Raw genomic sequence first — 17,776 nt, forward strand, 5'->3', positions numbered from 1 at the left:
AATTTTAGATTTATTATCTGACCATTATGAAAAATTATAGGTATTTCATATATTTTTGAAGTTTTATAACTTTTAAAGAGAAGTTGGAAAATTTTACAACCCATACTTATTTTTTTTGCACTTATCTTATTGTATGAGTTAATGATTTATGTAGTTATCTTAGATGTAGGTACTTGTGGCAAACCAAATTCATCTAATTCAATGCCATCTTTGTTTGTCAACGGTTTCGTGCTGTCTGCCCCTGGTTCCTTATCGGGAGCAGCAGGTGCTTTTGTTACATCGTCTAAGTAACTAGTATCATCATCTAGAGCAATTTCATCACCAAGGGCGTCCAACTCAGCTTCTAATTCATCATCGTCAATGTCAGGCATTCCGTAAGTTCTACCCATTGCTTGCTGAACTTCATCTGCTTGTTCTAGCATGTCTGCCATATCATCTTGCATATCCTATAAATGACAAATTACCTTGATTGTCGAACGTTACAAAAAAAGGGCTTACTTCTATATCATCAATGTTTATGTGTTTGTATTCCTTTTTCATTTGTTTCATTCCATCCTTCATTGCAATAACAGTTGATTGGGTATCCTTAAGTGTCTGAGCTGCATAATTGGCTTGCTCCATGTTGAAGGACTGGTTACGTAAACTCTCAACTTGTTGTTCGTACCTAAAAGAAATTTGGATCAGTACAGATAAAGCTATGTCAATATAAACACTTTTATATTTTAAAGTACAACAATTGAAAGTGCTCTTTCTAATTTTTATAGTTTTTTAATTAAGGCACGTTCCGTTGAATTAGAACTAAAATATATTTCACATATAAAAGTCGTTTCTTTTTAAAATAGACAATAAAATTTTAGAATCTTATTAATGATAATGAGTCTAAAATTCATATTCTTGATATGCAATCTCTACTAGCAATAAAAAGAATATCAATAATTATAACTACATAAAAATTACAGAAACACTGACAAGAAAATTACATTTTCTTTTGCTTTAAAACGCGCATAGCTTTTTGTTTAACTGAATTTTTTGCTGGTCCTTCTCTCATTTTAGCTAATTGTTCCTTGTACTTTCTCAATTCTGAATCTAGTTTATTGACTTTTTCTTCAATGTTTGAGGCTCTTTGGTCCACCTGAAACCAATATCCTTATCTGTAATATAGTTTTTTGATTCCAAAATAAGTTAATTATTTACCCCTGTAATACAATCATTTATACTGGGTCCTGGAGTTTTGGGTTTGGATTTTCCAAACAAGCGATTCATTTTTTAATGTTTTCTTGTTTCTAAATTTTACCAAATTTAATAAAATATTTTTGAAAGATGACTAATTTAACAATAACAAAAAATAAATAAATGGAAATATGTAATGTGCGTATGTGCAAAATAACATACTGTCACTGAGACAATTTCATTGAGATAGTGTTCTAACATTATAAAAATAAATTAAAATTTGCGTAAAGTTTATTTTGATACTTATAGCCTGATCGTGTATCTCGCTTTTTTACTCACTTTTTATTCATTTTCAAATCAGAATTCTCAGTATTTCCAATAGATTGGTCATTTTTTCAATTGGGTTTTTGCGTATTTTCTCAAATTATCGACTGAATGTCTCATTTTCCAAAACAACGTGAATAAATTTTTTGCCAAAACGCAATGGCAAACTTCTCTTTAGAAAATACTAGGAATTCTGATTTGAAAGTGAATAAAAGAACGAGATACACGATTAGGCTATTAATATTAAAACTTTACATTTTTCCGAAAATCTATTTAATTAATTAATGGTAAGAACGCAAGTCACAAACGACTAAACCCTTTTAACATTTTTATGTGTCAAATAAGATCTAGTTAATAATGCTTCAAAAAATGCAGCATATTATCAAATAATCACGTAAATCTAATAATAAAAGGAGTAGTATATATTAAATAACTATAATAAAATTATACCTTTTTGTGGCATGCGGTTGTCAAAAAAATTGTATTTATGTTTACGTTTAACGCTGCCATTTATGATTAATGTCAAAGTACGTATATCAAGAACTGTCAATTTCAGTGACAGTTCTTGATATACGCGCGCTGAAATTGAAAATTATTTTCATTGTCATATCAATAAATATATAATGACACGCGGTATAATTATGCACCACATTGGCAGTATTATTGCACTTAAATAAAATATAATGTACAAAAATCTATAAAATATGCCGCATATGGTGTGGGTTTAGCTAACCTCTAATAGAATATGATTGACTAATAATTTTGTTTTAAATTGTTGAGATAAATTACGAAATCTTATATTATAGGTTCCTTCACGAGATTCTATTATATTTTAACTTAAAAAAATGTAAACTTTATCTCGTGAGTCTATTTTTTTTTCACCAAGAACTTGTATTTGGTTTTTGACAACTCGTATTAATTTACACACGTATCTATACTTTGACATTGTCAAGAAATAGCTGTAACTTTTTAACTGTTATTTGTAAATTTAGAAAAAATATTTTTCTTCATCGAAATTTATTCATTCAATGTTCTTTCTTACTCAGTTTCAAAGGATTTTCAATACTATTCTATTCATGAATAGACAGCAGTAATCATAATAAAATATTATTTAATTGATTTTTTTTGTTTTTTAAATTGAAATTTCTGTTTTTGAAAATTAGAAGTCAAAAATTTCTTAGACAATTTAAATACTAAATAATTTGATAATTGTATATATTATTTAATTATCTGCTTGTACAGAGCACTACAAGAAGAACAAAATACGTAATAAAAAACGTACAAAATAATATATAAAACTAAAAATTTATTACAAAATTTAATTTTTTTTCATATTATTGTTAAATGTATCCATTGTGTACTTTTTTCATGAATTTCTTAAGGGATCTTACATTTTTTTTTACTTAAGCAAAATTTGAAAAATTCTGTAAAACATAAAATAATTACTGGATACAAATATTTCGTTTCAAATGATTACTTGATTTTTGTACTCATAGAAAGTATCTGGTAAATTGTAATTGCAAAAGTCATTTCATTATAACTCATTAGAAAAATATTTTCTCTAAGTAGTAAGTAGAGAAGTTTCATCTTAATTTAATTTTTATTTGTAAAAAAAAGCAATTTTTATAAGTTAATTAAAATTTGAAGCAATTTTATTTTAAATATAATTTCAAATCAGTTATATTGTTTCAACTGTTTTTTAGATATGCATAAGTGTTGTATTTATCATATTTTTTTAAATATTTTAACAATAACAAAAGTGTACAGCTGATTTTATCGATTTTATATTTGTGTATAAGAGTAAAATAGAATCAAAGAATAAGTAAAATATTTAAATCAGAAAAATTCAAATGTTTATTTAGAAAAAAAGATATATCTATTTACTAGAATGAATAAAAATAAACAGGCAAGAATGTCTATTGAAAACGGATTTTAATAAAAAAAAAGTAAAATACTTCTCAAGAACATGCAAACTAGCAACAACAATCCAAAAAAGAATAAAAAAATCCAAAAAAGTATTGAATCTTTTCAAAAATTTTTAAAAATCTACTTACCTACCTACATTATGTGTGAATTTATAATAAAGGGTGAAAAAAATAATACTTATGGTTTAAAATTCGTAATACATGTCTAATATAAAACACTTATTGATTTATTAAAATTATAAGTGACTTCTGTGACCCGTATTGGTATTGTCAAGGTTTTAACTTACGTCTTTTATAGTTGGAATATTAGTATTAAACATTCAAGGGCAAAGAAGGGCTACATGGTCAACGATAACTTCGAAGATTTTTTTATGTTATTTCATTTTGCTCGTTCATTCTTGGTTCTTTAAGAACAGGGTGTGAAAATTAGTTTAAAAAAAGAGTACCTACATCTTTTGTAGATCTTTATGGGACATAATTTTTTTTTTTGTTAAAACCATAAACTATTTGTAAAAGAAATTGTTTTTAGTTACTTGCAATTCATAAGTACTGTGTATTTGTACATATGTATACATATTTAATATCTATCTACATTCTATATAATGATATAAATAATATGTAGGTAAATATGTCTACATTTATTATGTATTGTTAATAAACCAGACAAAAAAATTTGGTAACATCTTTCATATATGTATTTCTATTGCAGGGCAGGTACTTATTTAAAAGTGAGCCATACTATTATAATGGTCCCAGTATTATAAATTATATTCACCTTGAATTATGGTTGTGTTTTACTTGCCTAATAATTCTTAAGTTTTCTTCTGATCAATATACTATTTCATGTTCCCTTTTAGCTTTTCATTTGGCGATTTTAGAATTTAGTGTTAACCATTTATTCTTTTCTCTCGAATGAATTTAATTTTTTTTTGGGGGAATTAATGCAAGTATATGTATGTTCCTATGTTGGTATTTATGTATTAATATAAATATAACCATGACACAATATTGGTAGATAGGCACATTTTAAATAAGTAGAAATAAACTGCAGCAGTCTCATTCAAGAATTAAATAAGAAAGGTATTGGTTTGGTGTGTGAATAAGATTTGTACTTTCTTTTAATGCATATTGTAAAAGGAAACGTTTAAATAAAATGAAAACTTTAAAGTGCAAAGCCATTAGAAACGTGAGTAAACATTTGCAAGTTTTTTAAAAATAATGAGGAAAAAAAGTGAAAATAAAACGTGATTATACATTTAACCTAGTACCCACATACTTTTTATTTTATTATTTTATTTCATTTTAAATATTAGAGTGTTTCAAATTCAAAAACCCTAAAAAGACGAATAAAAATTAATTTGATATTTATTTTATTAAGTGCAGTTTGTCGTTTCGTGATAACTTATTTATATTGCTTCTTAAGTTATAAATATTTATAGAACATTTTTGTAATTATGGAATTTTATTATATTCAGGAAAAAGGACTATATTTTTTTTATTGAATTTAGAATACTGAGGTAGATATTTTATATTTACTAGGTACTTAATATAAAAAATAAAGTTCAAACATTACCGTGTCTTTAAATAATAAAAAAAATTTTAAAGTGTTAAAAAAATTTAAATGGAATACATAAATTTAGTAATAGTTGTAAAAGCTCGCATGAAATCGTAAAAGGATAAAAAGGAAAATATAATAATTATTTTCAAATATTTAATATGGGAGGTTCCGTAAGTCAAGTATTTCGTTCTGGAAGTGCTTTACTATCAAATCGTGATGGTCATAAAGTGTCGAAACCAACTGAAGAAAAAATTCAAACAATATTTGAAATACTACGAGCAAATCCAAAGATATCTATTCATACATTAGAAGCTTTACTACATCAAATTCCTAAGGTAAGTGTGTATTTTAGCATATTAATAAATTTTAAGCAATTTAGATTGTATATGTTATTTGGGTTAGAAAATAGGTAGGTTGGTAGGTAGTGTCATGCTAATACCAGCATTCAAACATGTTACGATAAATCGAAGTATAAGTACTTAATTTTGTTTTATGTTGTCTTAGGAATGACATCCATATGCTTATTAAGAGAAAAATAATTTAATATCTCTTTTATATTTAAGTATTTACTTATTAAAAGTTTAAAAAAAATGTTTAAAAGTGTAAATATTGACAAAATATTCAATATGGTCATTTTTATAAATAATCAAAGACAAGTTGCCTAAGTCAGAACAAAAAGTTTAATTTTCAAGAATATTTAAATTTTGGTTGATAATTAATTAGCAATTGTGTTTTTTATAAATTTTTATCCAAAAAGAAAAATGAAGTTAATTACTTATTCATAATTCATTCGATTGTCCATTTCCTCAAAATAAAACTTAATCAAAATTATAAAATTAAGTAGGTACTTAATGATTAGTCGTATAGGCACGAGGTATAAAATATTATACAAAGTAAAAATAATACTTAATAAGTATAAAAAAATAAAATAGTAATATATACTTAATTGCCAACTACTTACTCATAATTTTTCCAATATACTTATACCTATTATTGAATTAAGTATAACATTAGATGCATCGCTTGAGAATATGTACTGGATATTATTCCAAAATTTTAAAACAAATTACCTTCAAAATTTGAATTTCTGCACTGAAAACCTTAACAGTTTTGAATAATATCCTAAAAAAACTTGTTCCATATCACTTTTTTAATATAATATGTATGTACACGAATTACATACATATATTTCTTAGGCATCAATAAAATTTGACCACGAAAGTCAAAAGCATTGCTTTTCGTGTAGTGGTTGTAACGTTTTTCTTATTCTACACTCCGGCCTTTTTCTAAAGTTTGCTTGCCTTTTTCTGAGACTAATTCCAGAACAGTTTGTCTATAATAAGTACTTAATGTACTGTTCTGCAAATTCATTTTTTGCCAGAAGAAGAACAAACTCATTTCATTAAAACTTAATGAAAGTTTAATAGAATTTTCAAGCTTAAAATTAAAAATGGTTGATGTCTAATAGTCCCAAATTTAAATTTACAAATTTCGAGACCATGCATTTGATAACATATTTGAACATTTGAAAACCTTCTTACAAATTTATTAATGTTTGTATATATGTATATGCAATTAAAAACAATACACACACGGTCTTAAAAATTTACAAAAATTGTATACATAAATTCGTGGGAAATCAAAAATGACTTTGCTATATCAAAATCTAATTGACTCATTTAATATCCAGTATCGTTCATGTTATGTTGCATGTTCTAATTTAAATAATGATTTATAAAAAATAAGTAATATAGCTATTAAATTTAAAATAAATATTTAATTTTAAATGTCAACATTAGTTCTCTTAACGTAGTTTGAAGTCTTGTGTTCTGTACCACTTGTCACATAATGTTTTCGCGCTTTAAGAACATGTTTTAATATTTCCATTTACAGCTTCATTCTTTTTTTTTTATAATGTAAATTCTTGTTTCATTTATTGTAATTAATATAAAAATTTATCATTATTTTCATTTTTTAAATAAAACTATTTTTTGTGGGTATTTTAACAATATTTATTTCCAATTAATGGCCACCACTAAATTAATATAATAAATGAGTGCGTAATTGCACTTATCTTCAATGTGAAAAGCAATAATTATTATGTACCCATCTTAGTGTTTAAAAAATTTTTAATCGACATTTTATTAAATAAATTTTAAAATTATTTTATTAAAAAAATAATTATCACAGACACTCTCTAAATAATCGAATGTATATAGAAAGTTATTTATTTATTAATTTAGTTTAATTGTTATTTTCCTCTAAACGTATTTTAAACATCTGATAACTCTAAATATAGACCATATTTTATATTCATTAATAGCTTTTAATGGTTAATAAATTTATAAATTTATTCAAATATTCAGCTTTAACAAAAATAAACAAAAGAGAAAAACTAAAAAAAAAAGCAGAATAGTATCAAATTGCGTCAATTCAATTTAATGACGTCTGAGCTCTCATCTAGACTTAAAATATCAAAGTATATACTTAAAATATTCTGTAGGAAAGCAAAAATACGAAAATAATAATAAAACTAAGAAAAATTAAATATTTAAAATAATAAAAAAAAGTTATAAAATGTGTCCGAACTTTGATTTTATATTGATCAGTTTGTTATGCTTCATTCATAATGAATTGTTGCCGATATTCACTTATTATATTTTACTTATACTAAGTAAGTATATAAGTATACTTATATATTATACAATGTGTAAACTGAATTAAAATTAACAGAAATGGAGTTCATTGATGTGAAAATAATAACAATATTAAGCACATACTTTCGAATTAATTAGAAATTTTCAACTGGTTATATTATGAACATATGCGCCATAAATATAGGATTGTAATTAGTTATGGCATTTCGTCGGCTCAGTTCTAATTTTCTCCATTCGCCACCAACACGAATTCGAGAATCGGAACAGGAAAGTTTGAACCTTAATTAAAAAATTCGAACGATTTTACTTAAATTTTGCAGTTTAGTTTAATAATTATTTGTGTACAACACCGTTAATTTTTCCAAGTCTAGATTTTTCGGAAAAATTTAATTTTTTCTTTAAGTTGGTCTTTTTTGCAATTGCTCTATATCCCATGAGTTTGTTAGTACTTACAGACTTCTTTGCACATGTAGCAAATAATTTTGCATATTAAGCACATTAAAAGTTAAACCTAATTTCAGTAAAATTATATTGAAATCCTATATCGGTGGAGCAATTTATTTAAGAAATCTGAAGGAAAATTACAGATTCCGCAATTTGGGAAAGAAAAAGCTAAAAAAAAGAATAAGAATTGGTAATAATTAAAATTATCCAAAGCGGCAAATTTTAGATATGCAGTTGAATTTTAAAAAGGTAAACAGAATGATCAGATAAAAAATATCATAAAAATTTCTTATCATACTTTTTAATATATTTAAAAATTTTTTTGTAATAAATATTATCGATAATAGCAAATTTTTTAAACTATTTATTTTGTTAACATAATGATATTTAAGCTAAAAAAAATTTTTTAATTTGCTGTTATAGTTAAGTAATTTACTATGAAAAGTAGTAAATGTGTTAAAAATATGATTAAAAATTTTTAGGACATTGTTTTTCTGATCACTATGTTTAGCGCCTAAATACTTACCATTTTCATAAAAAATATGTACCTATATATACTAAATGCAATTTTAGGCAATTTTTGTTACATCTATGCAGCACATGCAAATCATACTTTTTTCATGTAAAATGTGCTCCATATATGTTATGTAAATGTGTTTAACAGATAAGCACAAAAATCTGTAAAATGTGGTTTATAGAGCAAAAGCGACACCGAATATCTTACAAACTAAGGAAGACAGCAAAAAACGGTTTGCGTCACGTGAAAGAACACCTGTCAAAACATAAAACCACTCTCAAGTCAAAATTTTCAAAAATGATATATGCAGTAAATTAGAACTCAGCCGACGATTTTTAATTTGAAATATTTTTCTTGTTCATCAATTCTAAGTACATATCTACATTACGTTCAGTTACCTACTCTACGGAGGAAATTCTACAGGTTCGTCTAAGTATAGTAAGTGTAAATTTTTGTAAGAGTAGAGTTTCTTAGAGATTTTAATGTATAAAATAGTAAAAAAATTACAATGAAACTGATAACTTGTTTTGAAAAAACATCGTAAAAGGGTAAGGTTTTTAGAAATCTTGTTTTTTTTAAAGAGATACATTTATCTTCAGAGCAAGTCATAATAATTATATTACGTACTTATAGATCGATTTTTTATAGATACCGTATTGCGGGATTGAGCCCTCAAAAATATGGTTCTTAAGGAGGTTCTTTAGATAAGATACTGGTTGCTTTTTGTCGAGCATGACAGGGTTCACAATAGATGTGTTACATCACAGTGCACCGTCACCCAAAAAATTTACAATGAGCAGATCAAATCAAAAGTGATTTTTTTGAAAACCGTTTTTTAATTTTTTTTTACTTAGAGATGGTTCTATACTATAGTGCAAAACAAAAATTACTTAAAACTGTTGTAAGTTTCATATGGTAAATATGTAATAGGAAATATATAAGAATTACAGTGGTCGAAGTGGGATACTCAAAGTGGTGGGATGGTAAAAAAAAAAAAAAATTAAAAAAAAAAAAAAAAGTATTATTTTAGTTATTTTTTAAAAAAATAACTTAACGACATTTACCAAACTTTGGAAGTAAACTAACGAGAATGTTTATATTCAAAATTAAATCAACTAAAAATTGAATCTAAAACTGTGCCAATTGTTACCAAAGAAATGCATAGACTACTATGTAGTAACAAAAATTTCGTTAATAGAAAAAAATTATACGTTACTATTTGAAATTGGTCTTCTTTAAAATTACATATATTTAATTTTTTGTTAAAAAAATTTTTAAAATTCATTAGAAAATTTTCTTAAATTTTAAAAAACATGTTCCGGAACGCATTTTTCTCTCCTATTAAGTAGTGGGATGGATTTCCAATTATTTAAAAGCACTGGGATGGCATCCCACTCCATCCCGCCTCACTTCGAGCACTGAGAATAACAATATTAACCACATACTCTCGAATAAATTAGTAATGTTTAACTGGGTTTTTCAATATTTTGCACTTACAATTGTGAATGTAACTATAAGTCACATATTGTAGAATTGAAATAAATAAGTAAATCAACTTTGTTCATTTAATTATATTTTGGCTAATATCATAAATTAATTTTAATCAATCAAGAAACAAAGCAATGTTGTATATACATATATTAATCAATATATTATATGTGCTCATTTAAACAATTTTAAATTATTTTTGGTTAAGTAATTTCTCAATTTTATATTTAGATAAAATTAGGTAAAACATAGACTTACACACTAAATGAACCTTCGTTGTAGGATATTATAGATTTGTCATTCTCCCTTATAACGCTAGAAAAAAAAAATTTGAGATACTTACTTATGCACAATGCTCATAACCGAATGATTTAATCAGATGTATTTTCGCCTATCTTTGCCCGTCTGTGCTAGTTATGGCATAAAGACTAATTGAATGACAAAAATTATAAAATTTTTAGAAAATGGTTTATAATTATTGTACTAACTGAAAACATCTCTGAAAATATTGAGTCCACAATATGTGGTACAAATGATTTAAATTTAACATAATGTATTGTGAGCACGGGGCCACTTTTTTGTGTTCGATGTTGTATAATCTTTTATGAAAATTCTCATTAGAATGATAGAACATATAGGTAGAGTTGGTATACATCGGTATATTATTTTAATTATGTTAATGCAGAAATTTTAAATCGGTCTTGTTTAAGTATTTTTGAAATCAATAATGTTTTGTTAAATTATATTATAAATTTTCTATAACTTATATTTGTATTTCTCAAAAAAGCATTTTTATATATTTTTAGAGTGAAAATATATTATTAATACATGATGAATCTGGTTATAATATATTACAAAAAAGTGTTGGTTTAAATCACATCGATTTAACAAAATGGTTACTACATCGTCATAGACCTGATGTTAATAGAAGTCCTTGCTCTCTTCCATTACATATAGCTTGTTTAAAAGGTAACATTTTTCTTAGTACTTATAAAATAATATACTAATACTTAACCCCTTTTATATTTAATTTTTTAAGGATATGAAGAATGTGTCGAACTTTTATTAAAACATGGTGCTCGAATTGATACTGAAGCTCGAATGTGCTATCCAGGACCTCATTGTCATAGTTGTGAAGAGAGTGGAAAATATCGTGGAAATCAAGAGGACGTTGCAGGTGTTGCAGCCACATCGTCATGTAACGAAAGAAATTATACAAAATTGCAAAATGCTGTTTGTTATGCAATAGATGGTGATCAAATAAATGTTTTAAATATTTTATCACAAAAAATGGAAGATCCTTGGGTAAGTTAAATTTTTTATTTAATTTTGTATAATAGAAAATATGTATGGAATAGTTGTGATCGTTTAAAGTTAATCTGGGAATGATCAAATATTTAGATTTGAGTTAGTTGATGTTGTAAAATAAAAATGCAAAATTTAATTTCTCATTTTGTTAATTAAAATTTAAATACATTTATATGTATGTTCACTGCTAACCAACCCATATCTATATACATAAAACTATATTTTTGTATGTTATGTGTATATTATAAATCGTTTGAGATTAAATTAAACAATATTTCTTAATTTTTAAAATTTTCTGTAGATTTGAGAATGTAAGATAAAAAAGACGACTTTTTTCAAAAATAGCGTATATTTTTGATTCAATGAAAATAAGGGATATAACCCAGCATTTACACATACAAGTTACTTGCATGCAAGTTTGTATAATATTCATTGTCAATTAGTTTTTCGAAATGTCAAATTACTTGCTATTATGACGTAGGCGTTTAGCAAGTTAATTTTTGAAAATGTCTTTGAGAAGAAAACAACTAGCAATATATATAATTGTTTATAAATTTTAGAAACCATAAGTTTGCTAAGTTTAATTTTTTCAAAACAAAATTCAAAAATTTTAAATTAAAAAAAAAAAAATCAAAACAACAAATTTTTTTTTGTGAATTTCTCAATATGTCAAATTACTTGCTCAAATTACTGGCAGCAAAATTTTCTTGCAAGTTGAACTGCAAGTAAACAAGCAAGTAGAAATATTTCAATGTGTTAGTAAAATTTTTGTATGTATTGCAACTTTCTTGCAAGTAACTTGTACGTGTAAATGCTGGGTAACAGACAAGATTTTTGTAAACAAAATTTTCACAACATTTTAAGCCTGATTTATGTTAAGACCAAACAATATAAAAGAAGATAAGGAGCGCCATAGGTGCATTTTTGCACACTAGCTGATTTTTGACAAATCAGAAAATTCCGTAGTTTGCAAGTTACTATTACTTATTTTGAATATTTACGGCAGATTTCAAAATATTTATATTTCAATAATTTTACCACTTGTGTTAATAAACAGCAAAAAAACTAGAAGCATATTTATGGGCTAAAATAAATAGTATTATTTAATAACTCGTTATTGTTCGAATATCAATAAAAAAAATTATTAGAACAAATCAGGTATTAATTAATGTCAGTTACTTTAGAGTATAATGTGCTTCTTTGATTAAGCGAAATTTTGCAGCAACTTACGACATTATCGTACTAAACTTGCAAAACATTTACTCTTAATTTTCTATAATAAACAATTTTTTTTTTTAAATAGTTATGTTAAATATATTGCAAATTATTATAATTTGAAGTAATGTTATAATTTTAAAAATTATCAGTTAAAATTTTTTTAATAATTAGCAAATATAATTGCCATTTTTCATACTTGAATGCTATTTTAAACTTATTTTAAATTTTATTAAGTAGAAATCATTTATTCACTAGTAGTGTTAATGAACTATATATTTCCGTATGATTAATAGTATACACATATATGTATATATATATGTATTTAAACAAAAATATCTTAAACTTTTTAATATAAAAATTGAAAAAAAAAATGTTGCATGATAATTCTTGGAGAAATAATTCGGATTTCCTTTTTTTATGTTTATTTTTTGTGTTTTTGTTCTTTTGATTTCAAAAACCCAATTTAAAATTAAACAGTGTTTTTATCAGATGCCGTTCAGAGTGAAAAAACCGTTATTACATTTGGCATGTGAGAGAGGTGCTTGGAAATGTGTCCAACAATTGGTAAATCATTATTATCTGTTTAATTACTTTCAATATTGTTACGATAACGCATATATTAATTACTAATTTTTTTTTTATATATTTTTAGGTTATCACAAGATCTGAAGAAATTAATTTGATTAAAGATGAATATTATCCAATACATCAAGCTGTTTTGCATGATAGTAGATTTTTACAATTATTAATTGATCATGGTGCTGTGACTACAGTTAGAACATGTACACAACAAATGACCTTATTACATGTTGTTATATTTGCTGCTAGAAAATCTGCAGAAGATACTCTGCAAACATTAAGGCTGTTATTACAAAGTGGCTGTAATGAATTAATTAATGAACCAGATTCATTAGGAAATACTCCGTTGCACGCTTTAATAGTTCGTTATGCGTTAGAAGAAGCTAGGTGACTTTTAAACATGATTCTTTTATCAATTCAAATGAAAATAATTTTTATTTTATTGTACATGTTTTTTATGTACATTATACAAAAAAGTGCCTTAGATTTGATATGTAGTTTGTAATATCTTTAAAAAAAATCTTGCTTACTATATGGGTTCCTGAAGGGGAAAGGGGCAAAGTTAAGTATTAAAGTAAGTAGCCGGTGTGCTAAGTACTCGTAGTGTTATGCAGCATTTTCCTATTCATACAACTTTTAAAATCTAAATTTAGTTAAAATAAAAGAGGATAATTGAAAGTAATTTATTTGCAGAAAATTTAAGTAATTACGATCATTACTTTTGATATTTTAGATTCATTTCGGTTTAGCACATTTTCAGTTTTCATAGGCCCCACTTTAACTTTAAGAAAAAATTTTATGCTTTTTAAAAAGTATTGATGAGTGACTTAATTCGATTTATGAGGCCTAACTGAAAAACAAAAAAAAAATATAAAAATTTTAATAGTTGCAAGGAATTTTTATAGAATTATATAAAATGTTATATGGGGAAAAAGGTGAAAAATAAAAATCATCAGAAGAAATTAAGAAAAATGAAGCCTTGAATTATCAAGTAAAACTTTTTTAAGGGAAATAAGAAATATTTAATTTCATTGCTGAAGCTAAATACATGTTTTTAAATTATAATAAAATAAAGATTAAATTTATAATCTAAATTCTAAAAGAATTGGACAAAAAAAAACTAAGCGGAAAAAAATGTCCAAAATTAAACCTGGAAAATTTTACTTACTCATGTACAAATGAAAACATACATATCTTTTATTTTAATAAATGGATAATATCCAACGGAAGCAAATATAGCACTGATAACTGTAACTAAATATGTACTAACCAAGTCGAAAAGACGAAAAAGCCATAAAAAGTGTTTTCAAATGTGTTTAATTTCGACCACTTCAAAACGTAAAACATTATTTCGGTCCACGGTTTAAAATAACTAAACTGAAAAATATTTATAGTTAACTATTTATTTATTCGTCCAAAAATTGTTTAGTAATGTTGTTCAGTTTAATTGTTTATAATTAATAATATTTTATTGGTTTAGGTTTTTTCTTTGGCAACGATTTATTTTGAAATAGACTGAAATTTCTATTTATATCTTCCATTTTTTATTCTAGATATGGTTATGATAAATGGAGTAAGTGGGACGTTTTACATTTGGTAAGATTTATGCTACAAAATGGTGCAAAAGTATCAATAAATCAATCTGGAAATAGTGCTTTAGCTTGTGTTTTTCGACATGTTCGTGACTGGGAAGTTTGTTTTGAGTTATTGAATATGTTAATCAAAGAAGATGGTAACTTTTTTTGTGAATGTCTTTATATTTTATTTTGCAGATTTATATTGTTTTTTTCTCACTTATTAAATTTTTTAGGTGATCCTAATATTGTTGGTCGTGACGGTTCAGTTCCGATAATGGTTTGCTTAGTTCCGCTTATAAATAAAGATCAATTACACCACTTTACTCATTCTATGAAGGTAAGAATTTAAATTAAAACTTCAACTTTATAACATATATAATATTTCATATCAAATATGATTTGTTAGTATATTGTAGTAGCTATTTCATGCTTCATAAGTTCATCTCTCGATTTTATGATAAAAATAAACTGAATAAAAAAATTCTGAAATTCATCAAACCTTATTTTAATCTTTAAAATAAGGTATGATAAAAAACATAAATTGTATTTTGAAAAAAGTTATTAAGTAAAGCATATTATAAACTGAAAAATATTATACGGTTGCGTTAAAACATGTTGTTATTGAGATCATTGACTTTGTAAGAACGTTTTTTATTTCCTTACTAAAAATAAAATTATCTAAGGTGATCTTTAATCATATCAATTATAATAACAAAAACAAATTTAAATTGTAAACTTTATTAATTATAAATATTTCATTTTTTTTATAGGTCTGCTATTTGAATTGCATACGAATTTTGTTACAATATGGAGCAAATCCAAATTGTTCATATCGTTCAAACTTAACGCCGTTGCATGTTTTAGTGTTTACAGTTAGTGAAAATTTCACGCTTAATTGTGATGTTCAGAAACGCATTAATTTTGAATTTATCAAAAATATTTTATTACTTTTACTACAACATGGCTTAGATTGTAATTTAACATATCAACATATATTGCAAGCAGTAGTGGAAATGGTACAAAATGTTCGTACAAGTCCACCAGATATGATGTGCATCTATGAATTGATTAAACTTTTAATACAATATGGTGCTGATCCCAATATTTTGCTCAGTTGCAAGCCGACCCCTGGAAGTCAAATGTTTTCAAATGAAATTGCAAATTTTGGTGAAAATATGTGCCATATTATTGAAGAATCATCACAAGATTTAGAGTGTCCTACATCATCATCAGCATCTTCATCAAATAATAATAACGGTTTAAATGGTGGAAGTAGTGGAAATAACAGTTTGAATCCTAATAATAGTAACAACAGTAGTGGCAATGGTATTCGTTCTATTCATGGTGATCACTTTCGAAATTCGTTTCGTACGAACTCTAGATATATATTATTTTATTATATTATTTTAATAAGCAAAAAAGAATTTATATTAAACGATTCTGAACTGACCTATACACGTATTATTAATTTATTTTATTTAACAATGCAACATGAACCACTATTTAATTGTTTAAAATCATTACACAATTTTTATGTAGCTCAAGTACCAAATAAAAAAACCGAACCATTAATTCAATTAATTTCATCAATGTATCGTAAACCTAGAAGTTTAAAGCAAATGTGTCGCATTGCAATATATGAAAGTGTCAATCGCAAATTAGCTCAAAATATAAATGGATTAAATTTACCTGGCCCTTTAAAAGAATATGTATTAAATTTTGATTCATAATTTTTACATATTATAAGGTTTATTTATGTTCAATTGTTAAATCTTTGTTGAAAAAAAGTTAGAATAAAATTTTGTATTTTGTTAAATTTTAATTTTAAAAAATTAAAGAGAGGTAAAAATCAAAAATATAAAATCTACATTATGTAAAAATATGTTATTTTTTTTATCATACATGGTGTAAAATTTTTATTTTTAGTTTTTAAAAAAGTATTGATTGTAATCGTTAAAATTACTTTTTAAGAAATAGATTTTAATTTTTTTGTAAAAACATCAATTTAAAAGTATACAATATTGTCAATATTTGTGTTATATATTTTAAATATTATATTTTTAAAGCTTTAATATTGCTAAGTTGAATGTAATTTTTATTTCGAAGTTTTAATATCGTTTGAAAATTTTGTAGTCTCTTATTAAAACGCGGTTAATAAAACATAACTATTTCAAAAAAGTTGTAATATTTCAACTTTAATATTTCTATACTAATTTTATTATATATAAATTTTACAAATCGCTTCCCGAAGTATTGTTTTTGTTTTCTTTAATTTAAACAATGTTTTACAAGTAATTCAGTTAATATTCTTAAATTATTTAAAATTTTAATTTTTTAGCGTCAAAAGTAAAAAAAGATTTTATGTATTTAAGACTTTTCAAAGGAACTCAATTTTTGTTTTATTAAACAAGTTGTTTCCTTGTGTTATTGAACAATCAGTTTCCTTGATATCTACGTTATTTGTTATGAATCCATGATATGTATTTAATTACAAATAAACTGAATAATAACAATTTTTGCTCAACAAACTTTACTTTTACAATTAAAACTAACACAAAAGTTTTTGGTTCGTGTAGATGACAAAACATGTAAATTAAGTAATCAATTTTTTACTTTATTTTGATATGTCATACTTAAAAGTAGTAATGTAAAAAATACAAAAATTCTATTTTCGTAAAAAATATTTAAGTGGTGAACTGCATAAAACAAAAAACTAAAGTGAAAAATTCGAATTAATAATTAAAAAGAGAGATGTAAATTTCTTTATTTAACTGTTTAATTTTAAAATTATTTTGATGTTTATAAAATAAAATAAAAAGAATGAAAGTTTCTCAGATAAAAGATTATACAAAAATTGTTAAAGTAACAATTATTAAATATATGTACATATACAAAATACATAAAAACTATATTAAATTATACTTGTGAATAAATGTACGTTAAAGATTCATTTTTTTTGAATAATTTATAGTCTATTTTTATGAAATAAATGTTAAAAAAGTAGAAAAAGG

The 17,776-nt window shown here is 24.6% G+C and overlaps 2 protein-coding genes across 4 annotated transcripts; one reads left to right on the forward strand and one right to left on the reverse strand.

Annotated features, from left to right (window-relative positions):
• Positions 1-7: 7 nt before the first annotated feature.
• Positions 8-1,382, reverse strand: LOC129610302 (charged multivesicular body protein 5). Its single transcript, XM_055522836.1, has 4 exons — positions 1,195-1,382; positions 981-1,132; positions 499-664; positions 8-446 (listed from the first exon to the last, which is right to left on the reverse strand). Exons 1-4 carry the CDS (start codon positions 1,261-1,263, stop codon positions 147-149), a joined length of 687 nt encoding a protein of 228 aa, XP_055378811.1. The 5' UTR covers positions 1,264-1,382; the 3' UTR covers positions 8-146.
• A 1,949-nt stretch (positions 1,383-3,331) lies between these two features.
• Positions 3,332-17,776, forward strand: LOC129610197 (ankyrin-3). 3 transcript variants are annotated; one of them, XM_055522648.1, is made up of 10 exons: positions 3,333-3,683; positions 4,435-4,605; positions 4,895-5,312; positions 10,890-11,052; positions 11,123-11,388; positions 13,087-13,173; positions 13,262-13,575; positions 14,742-14,920; positions 14,999-15,102; positions 15,536-17,774. In XM_055522648.1, exons 3-10 carry the CDS (start codon positions 5,136-5,138, stop codon positions 16,493-16,495), a joined length of 2,250 nt encoding a protein of 749 aa, XP_055378623.1. In that variant the 5' UTR covers positions 3,333-3,683; positions 4,435-4,605; positions 4,895-5,135; the 3' UTR covers positions 16,496-17,774. The 3 variants fall into 3 exon arrangements, with proteins under 3 accessions (XP_055378624.1, XP_055378623.1, XP_055378622.1); XM_055522649.1 differs by having other exon boundaries at positions 3,332-4,605; positions 13,099-13,173; positions 15,536-17,776; XM_055522647.1 differs by having other exon boundaries at positions 3,333-4,605.

The sequence above is a fragment of the Condylostylus longicornis genome, unplaced genomic scaffold (genome assembly GCF_029603195.1).
Source record: "Condylostylus longicornis isolate FDR11 unplaced genomic scaffold, ASM2960319v2 ptg000044l, whole genome shotgun sequence".
Classification (NCBI taxonomy): domain Eukaryota; kingdom Metazoa; phylum Arthropoda; class Insecta; order Diptera; family Dolichopodidae; genus Condylostylus; species Condylostylus longicornis.

Excerpts from the sequence above, each read along its gene's own strand:
- LOC129610302 (XM_055522836.1), bottom strand. The coding sequence starts at position 1,263 with ATGAATCGCTTGTTTGGAAAATCCAAACCCAAAACTCCAGGACCCAGT. Across the intron at positions 1,133-1,194 it reads TAAATGATTGTATTACAGGG|GTGGACCAAAGAGCCTCAAA; the intron begins GTAAATAATTAA and ends TATTGGTTTCAG. Across the intron at positions 665-980 it reads GTTTTAAAGCAAAAGAAAAT|GTACGAACAACAAGTTGAGA; the intron begins GTAATTTTCTTG and ends AATTTCTTTTAG.
- LOC129610197 (XM_055522647.1), top strand. The coding sequence starts at position 5,136 with ATGGGAGGTTCCGTAAGTCAAGTATTTCGTTCTGGAAGTGCTTTACTA. Across the intron at positions 11,053-11,122 it reads ACATATAGCTTGTTTAAAAG|GATATGAAGAATGTGTCGAA; the intron begins GTAACATTTTTC and ends TAATTTTTTAAG. Across the intron at positions 13,174-13,261 it reads GGAAATGTGTCCAACAATTG|GTTATCACAAGATCTGAAGA; the intron begins GTAAATCATTAT and ends ATATATTTTTAG.